The sequence below is a fragment of the Ipomoea triloba genome, chromosome 4, assembly GCF_003576645.1.
Source record: "Ipomoea triloba cultivar NCNSP0323 chromosome 4, ASM357664v1".
Lineage (NCBI taxonomy): Eukaryota > Viridiplantae > Streptophyta > Magnoliopsida > Solanales > Convolvulaceae > Ipomoea > Ipomoea triloba.
Window position 1 is genome coordinate 7,485,083 of NC_044919.1, and position 8,912 is coordinate 7,493,994.

General features: G+C 29.2%; 1 protein-coding gene across 1 annotated transcript; it reads right to left on the reverse strand.

Moving 5' to 3' along the window:
- Window positions 1–7,264: 7,264 nt before the first annotated feature.
- On the reverse strand, window positions 7,265–8,703 carry LOC116015731 (bifunctional 3-dehydroquinate dehydratase/shikimate dehydrogenase, chloroplastic-like; the record flags this gene model as incomplete). The annotated part of the gene is made up of 6 exons (XM_031255904.1): window positions 7,265–7,526; window positions 7,630–7,792; window positions 7,934–8,082; window positions 8,209–8,346; window positions 8,428–8,536; window positions 8,635–8,703. Coding segments are annotated over 6 exons (669 nt in total), but the record flags the coding sequence as incomplete, so codon positions are not given.
- Window positions 8,704–8,912: the final 209 nt, after the last annotated feature.

An 8,912-nucleotide genomic window follows, 5' to 3' on the forward strand; every position in this document is an offset into this window, starting at 1 on the left:
ACTGTTGAGAGTTTAATTTTTGTTCAAATGTTGAGAACCACATCACTTTTAGTCTTTTACCCTCCTAAGGTATGCCAACGTCCATGGTGGACGTGTTTGTTTATTTTAATGATGAATGACTAAAGCTTGTGTAGAGTGAGATTTATTAATTCATAATAACCAATAAACCGGTAACTTTATCCCATTTCTTCAATAAGAGATTCAAATATAGAGATTTCAACAAATTCGTTGGGATGTGATTAGCATGGCATAGTAAACTCTCTCAAAAACTGCCAAAGCAAAGTACAACCTGATCATACACAATGTCAACACAAGCAAAATATACTACAAAAAATGCAACATTGTGTGGAAACACAATCTTGAAGTGCTAAGCTAAGAATATTCTAAAAACGCACCACACAACATAATATATCAAATCATTCAATATAATATATTTCACATTTTTTTAATCCAAATAAAGCATAATACTCCGTATTAATGTATCAATAATATACAAAATTTTAAAAAAAAAAACAAAACAAAACAAATAAACCAATCAAAAAACAGTAGTGATTAGTGCCAAATAATAAATCATAATAATAAGAATTAGTAAAACAACCGTGGTTAGCCGTGAAACAAAAAATAAATTAAGCAAATATAAATAAACAACATAAACAAATTTAAATAAACAAATATAAACAATATAAACAAAAAACTTCCAATATACCTCCACATCTTCGAGCACAGATTCTAAGGTTGCTACTCGATTGTTTTTTATTTCGTAAAGACGAATCAGTTGTACTTTTATTGCTCACACAGTATTGTAGGCATTTATCTTCTTTAGTAAAACAAAAATAAGGACCATGTAGATTTTTTTTGTGTAATGAGGCTAAAGTGGTAAGATGGAATGGAAAATGTGAAATTTGTTACATGATTTATATAGTGGTACTGGAATAGTTTATTTGGAAAACTTTAAAAATATGCTAATTGATTAGAAGACATATGTATCAGAATAATTTGCAAGCAATTTGCCTTTTTTAATGTAATTTGCCTTTATATTAGCATTCAATTTGTCTTATTTTGTATGCAATTCACCTTTTTCAATTAGATCAATAGTTTTATTTCCCTTTTTTGTATGCAATAGATTTAGGATAAAGATTGAAATTATAGATGACACAAGATTGAAAGAGAGACAATCAGCAAAGAGGACTATATATGCATATATATTCAGCATCAGACGATTTGGATTTGTTTATAAACTTCATTAACTTCCTTCATATGCATGTAATGTATGTCGTCTTATGATTTGCAGATTTTTGTTAACAAAAATACAATATGTATTTTTTTTATTATGTGGCTAAAATAGTGAGATAAATCGGAAGATGTGGAATTGATAAGGTTATATAATTCTTTAAATGCATGATTTATATAGTAGTATTGAAATTGATTAGATAAAAAGTATATTAGGAAAAATATAAAAATCAACCAAATAAAAGGTGAAAATTTGGTTTAATAAGTAATATATGTATAGTAATTTATGTAATTATTGAATTAATTACCATATATAATATCTGTATATTAATTTGTCTAATTATTAATTTAATTAACAAAATAATTATTAGTCAATCATATTAAAATCTATTCAGTCAATTCCATAATTAGAAAAATAATAATTCCTTAATTACATTTAATTTATACAATTAATTTCTTAATTCCTTAATTAGAATAATAATAACAATAATAATTGCAATTAAAATTAATTAATTAATTGTGTGGATTTTTTTTTTTAAATTTCTTTGCCATACAAGATTCGTTTGTATTAAAATCTATTCAATCAATTCCTTAATTAGCAACAATTCCTTAATTATATTTAAATCTATTCAATTAATTTCTTAATTTTAGAAAATAGTAATATCTATATAGTAATATGTATCATTATTAGTTTAATTAGAATNTAAGAATATTCTAAAAACGCACCACACAACATAATATATCAAATCATTCAATATAATATATTTCACATTTTTTTAATCCAAATAAAGCATAATACTCCGTATTAATGTATCAATAATATACAAAATTTTAAAAAAAAAAACAAAACAAAACAAATAAACCAATCAAAAAACAGTAGTGATTAGTGCCAAATAATAAATCATAATAATAAGAATTAGTAAAACAACCGTGGTTAGCCGTGAAACAAAAAATAAATTAAGCAAATATAAATAAACAACATAAACAAATTTAAATAAACAAATATAAACAATATAAACAAAAAACTTCCAATATACCTCCACATCTTCGAGCACAGATTCTAAGGTTGCTACTCGATTGTTTTTTATTTCGTAAAGACGAATCAGTTGTACTTTTATTGCTCACACAGTATTGTAGGCATTTATCTTCTTTAGTAAAACAAAAATAAGGACCATGTAGATTTTTTTTGTGTAATGAGGCTAAAGTGGTAAGATGGAATGGAAAATGTGAAATTTGTTACATGATTTATATAGTGGTACTGGAATAGTTTATTTGGAAAACTTTAAAAATATGCTAATTGATTAGAAGACATATGTATCAGAATAATTTGCAAGCAATTTGCCTTTTTTAATGTAATTTGCCTTTATATTAGCATTCAATTTGTCTTATTTTGTATGCAATTCACCTTTTTCAATTAGATCAATAGTTTTATTTCCCTTTTTTGTATGCAATAGATTTAGGATAAAGATTGAAATTATAGATGACACAAGATTGAAAGAGAGACAATCAGCAAAGAGGACTATATATGCATATATATTCAGCATCAGACGATTTGGATTTGTTTATAAACTTCATTAACTTCCTTCATATGCATGTAATGTATGTCGTCTTATGATTTGCAGATTTTTGTTAACAAAAATACAATATGTATTTTTTTTATTATGTGGCTAAAATAGTGAGATAAATCGGAAGATGTGGAATTGATAAGGTTATATAATTCTTTAAATGCATGATTTATATAGTAGTATTGAAATTGATTAGATAAAAAGTATATTAGGAAAAATATAAAAATCAACCAAATAAAAGGTGAAAATTTGGTTTAATAAGTAATATATGTATAGTAATTTATGTAATTATTGAATTAATTACCATATATAATATCTGTATATTAATTTGTCTAATTATTAATTTAATTAACAAAATAATTATTAGTCAATCATATTAAAATCTATTCAGTCAATTCCATAATTAGAAAAATAATAATTCCTTAATTACATTTAATTTATACAATTAATTTCTTAATTCCTTAATTAGAATAATAATAACAATAATAATTGCAATTAAAATTAATTAATTAATTGTGTGGATTTTTTTTTTAAATTTATTTGCCAGGATTCAATCATTTTAAAATATATTCAATTAATTCTTTAATAAGCAAAATAATCATTTCTTAATTATATTTAAATATATTCAATTAATTCTTTAATAAGCAAAATAATCATTTCTTAATTATATTTAAATCTATTCAATTAATTTCTTAATTCCTTAATTAGAATAATAATAACAATAATAATTGCAATTAAAATTAATTAATTAATTGTGTGGATTTTTTTTTTAAATTTATTTGCCAGGATTCAATCATTTTAAAATATATTCAATTAATTCTTTAATAAGCAAAATAATCATTTCTTAATTATATTTAAATATATTCAATTAATTAGTTAAATTAGGAAAATAGTAATATAGGTATAGTAATATGTTCTAATAAATATAATTGTTAGTGTAGTAATCTTAAGTCTGACAATTATGTTGTGATTCATCAAAACCGCTGAAATAGTTTTGTTTTCAATAGCAATATTGTGTTGTTTTTCGTGCTGTTGAAGAATAGTTATGGATTTGTGCGATCAGTACGTGTTGAGAAGATGAAGATTACTTTGAAGTTTAAAGCCATTTGCAAATGTAAAAGATGAAGATTGCATTGGAAAAGATGAATATTACTTGGCAATGATTTGGGTGATCAGTGCTGAGATGATGAAGATTGCTTTGAAGTTTAAAGCCATTTGCAAATGTAAATGATGAAGATTCTATTGGAAAAGATGAATATTACTTGGAATGATTTGTGCAATAAGTGCTGAGATGATGAAGATTGCTTTGAAGTTCAATGCCATCTACAAATGGAGAAGATGAAGATTGCACGGGAGAAGATGAATACTCTTAGAGGGATTTGTGCGATCAGTGCTGAAAAGATGAAGATTGTTTAGAAGTTCAAGGCCATCTGCAAATAGAGAAGATGAAGATTGATCTGGAGAAGAAAAATATTGCTTAGGAGGTAACTCATGAGAAATTAGAAAGGAGGAATTAAGATCCTAAACATAGTTAGATAGATGTGTTTATAGGTGCAAATACTTGTAAAATGACATTTTTGTCCAACGGTTAATATTACAAAAATAGCCCTAAGTTTGGGGGGAAACTTGGCTAGGCACTTCTATTATTATATATATATATAGATATAGATATAGATTCCACAATTTAAGAGTTTATAGATCATTTCTCCATCAATAATTCTTTTTGGTAGTTATATGGGCTCGCGGGAAGGTTCATATAATTTCAATAATCTCCCTCCGTCTCATTTTACCAATCCTACTTTCCTTTTTTGTTTGTCCCAAATTAATGTTCACTTTTCAAAATTAAACATTACTATCATTCTACATTTCCCATTTTACCCTTTAAACTTTTTAGAATTTCTAGACATTTATTTGTAAGTGTACAACTACTTTTACAAAATTTATTTTTTATTAGGAAGTCTTTTTGCTTGGTTTTTGGCATTCTCATTCTTCAAATTCAACAGGAAGACCATTGCTTTGAACAAATCCACTTCCAGAATGAGAAAAAGAATTCATTAAATTTGCTGGTGATTTACTTATTCTCACTGCAAACCAGACTTGGTTCTTCTCACTGCCGAGCTGCCGTCAATGCACACTGCTAGAAGTCGCTGACTCCACCAGACGTCGCTGCTCGGACTGTTGGAAAATATGGAGGTCCAAAGGTCGCCGTTGCTGGAGCTGTTCTACTTGATGGAATGGGCTCATAACCTTATGGCTTAAAGAAGAGAGAAATGGCGGAAGGGAGGGAAGAAAGGAGAAGAAAGATACGAAATTTGCAAAAAATGATGTTGTGAACAGAGAAAAATTTGACTCCTTAGTTGTCTGGGTTGTTTTAAAAAAAAATGTTGTCTGGGTTTGCTTTATTTGATGCGTTTACTGGCTATTGGCGAAAGGTGAGAGAAATTTCAAGGGTAAATTTGGAAAGATAGCAACACTTTTTTTTGTTGTCTTAAAACGCGTGTAGAAACCAAATCAGACAGGCATTACGGGACAGGACTGATAGAGTAAAAACTAATATTCAAACCATCCCCCACCCCCTTCCAATTTTCCTTTTTGCAGTTTACCAGTGCGATGCAGGGACTTAAGTTTTATAATTTGTTTATAAATATATGTGAATTGTATTGTATGCATGTATTTTTATCTTTTAATAAGTCATTTTAGTAGTACAATAAAATAGAATGAGTAAATTATGTCATTTACAATTTATTAAATACCTGCAATGTATATTAGTGTACCTTACTGTAGTTTTTTTTTTTTTCCTCATGCTACTAATGAAAATAATGAATATGAAAATAATGAATGATGATGAATCCAAATTTTTTTTTTTTTTTTACAATGCTCCAATTTAATCTAATAGTTGTAATTAGTAGTTTTTTAGACAATGCTACTGTGTACCTTTGAATCCCTTAGACAATGCTACAAAAATACTTGCTATGGACCTTACTGTAGGTTTATTTTTTTTTATTTTTTTTATTTTTTTTTTAGCACGATTTAACCTAATAGTTGTAATTAGTAGTTTTGGTGTTCTAATTAATTGTAATTTTTACTTGGTCTTTGATGTAGCTATCCTATTTCAAGACAGAAGTTCGAAAAAGATAAGTCTCTATCAATTGTTACTATTGTTAAGTGTAATTAGTCTAAGTGTCTAACTATTCGACTGTATAGCATTGTCTAGCCAAAATAATATACATAAATAAGTAGCTTGAATTGAGGATTAGCTTTGTTCTAACACAATATATTTTTTGAGAGTATGTTCTAACACAATATATAATACTAAGAATTTCAATACTAACAATAATAATAATATAAAAATATTAATAATAATAATAATAACATTTAATAAGAAAACAGTGCACCATGTTTTTTCGAAAACAATAAATAATTTATATTAAAAATGTTATTAATAACATTAATAAGATTAATAATAATAATAATAAAAAATATGGTTAGTCAAACAAAGATCCATTGTCGAGAAGCTTCTTTTTTTTTTTCTTTTTTTTTTTCTGAAAACTTGTCGAGAAGCTTCATCATTCCAGCATTTCCGTCTCTCGCTACACTCCCCTCACGATGAAGATGCTCCTACTTGTCTCTAAAAATTTAGCTAGTCCGATAAGTTAATTTTGTCATTCTGAGTGTTAAATCCGTATATCCTTTCCGAAATCCTTGATTTCAAAATAGATCTTTTGATTTTTTGTGTCATGCAGACTTAGCCACGTTACTACATGTAGCTGGATTTTTGTTTTCCAAGTCCGAGTTCGCCGGAGTTGATTTTGCAAGGAGTTCGGAGTTTGTCTTCCGGAATCGTAGACCTTATACTCTGCAAGAGTGTAAGAGTGTAATGTTCCGTTCTGGGTTGTTGTAAGAACTTAGTTCAGGTTTGGTACTCCCATGATTTGCTTAAGATAAGATTTTTGAACCTAAAAATGAGCTAGATACTTACATATTCTTGGATTCTGCAAGTTTTCACCGGAATCCACTACCATTCATACTGACCTAGACCTAGTTAGAGATCTGTTCTAATTATTTTTGTTTTTCAAGTGCATGTTGGTAGATCTAGGAATTTTACCGCAATTCATGTAAGTATCATACAGCTTTGTCTAACAGTTTGTTGAATACTTCAAATGCATTATAGATTATTGAGAAATTTCAAGGGTAAATTTGGAAAGATAGCAACATTTTTTTTGTTGTCTTAAAACGCTGTGTAGAAATCAAATCAGACAGACATTACGGTACGGGGCTGAGGGAGTAAAAACTAATATTCAAACCATCCCCCCACCCCCTTCCAATTTTCCTTTTTCTTGCAATGATGATTGAATTTGGGTTGCCTACCAATGGAGACTGGGAGGTGCTAAGTTTCTCAAAAGTATGACGTAACGTTGTATGGCACCGTAGAAAATTTCTACTAAAAATATTTTTAATAGTAAACTAGAGGACTCAAATGAATAATTATTTTATGATAAAACTTTAAAATTTCAACATAGTACTGATAGTAGTTCTAGAATACTTATTTCTGAGCAGAAGATGAAGAAATGAGGGGTGTGGGAGTTTCTCCCTGTTCTCTCTCAGTGGATAACAATGCTTTCAAATCTTAGGCGAAGAAGAAACGAGGTGATGCATGCCAGTACATGATTGAGATGTCAAAACCTTGCTTTCAATATTTTGACATGATACTTTTAAACAGTTCCTTTGGTGCTGCATGAACATGATGAATAACAATTTGAAGATAATTAGAGGTAGTCACATACACCAGGACGGTTAAAACGTACAGAAGCAGCATTAACCAAATTCATCTTACCGGGCAATCCAGTGAACCTCTCGTATTGTTCGTATGCTTGCCCTATGAACATTTCTACTCCAGTAACAATTTCTGCACCACATTCTTCTGCTTCCCGCAACAATCTAGTAATTTTTGGAGTATAGACAGCGTCAAAAACTAGTGAATAGCAACTCAAAGCTTCCTGCAAAATTAGTCACAGTTTGTTTCAGTGTTCACAGCCAAACGAAAATGAGGAACAGTGCAAACAACTAATTACAGGCATTGAAGATCAACTCATTCAATTAGTTCTTTGATCTGAAATGGGCAATTCAAAGAGGGAAACCTTCGGAGCCGGTGTCTCATCAATCTTCGGTTGCATTCCAATGGAGGTGGTGTTTGCCAGAATCATGCCATTTTCTGGATGGAAAGTACTAAGTTCTGCAAGAGACAAAGCCTGTCCTCCAACTATATCAGCCAGCTCTCTCGCTCGCTCTTCAAAAAGCACATTTATCAGTTTTCAACACATAGTAATAATATAGGACAATTAAGCATGATCCCAACAGTGTAATAAATGACAATACTACACAGCATTTTTTAAAAAAGAAATTAGGGTCTAACCATAGGTGCGATTAGCAACCACCACCTTTGCACCTTTTTCTTTTGCACCATAAGCAAGTGCTTTGCCAGCACCGCCAGCACCGATTACCACAAATATTTTACCAGCCAAGGGTCCATCAACAGGATTATGAGGTAAACCTGTAAAAGATCATCAGTTTGAACAACTTGAACATCTAAAGAACAACTCATTTTAATAAGACAGCAAATTTAAAAATAAACCTCGCAAGCCATCCTCAATAGCAGAAATTGCACCAACATAATCAGTATTGCAGCCAAATAATTTCCCATCAGCAGGTTTCCTTATAATGCAATTTACAGCCCCTATTGACTGAAGAGAGTTCAAGAAACAAATTAATTGAACGCAATACAGGAAATTATCAAAGCATGAAGAAACATTATTTCATTAATAGAACAATTATCAGATACCTTAGCAATAGGATCAACTTCATCACAGTTTGCAAGGGCAGCCTCCTTGTGAGGAATGGTACAACTGCAACATGTAAAGTTGAATCACTATTAAAAACAAAGCCTTTTATTATTTTGCAAAAGGAGGAAGGGGGAAGGGGTGGGGGGGGGGGGTACAGTTTGTTGAATATCAAATGTTGTATTATTTCAAATGCATTATAGATTATTGAGAAATTTCAAGGGTAAATTTGGAAAGATAGCAACATTTTTTTTGTTGTCTTAAAACGCTGTGTAGAAAT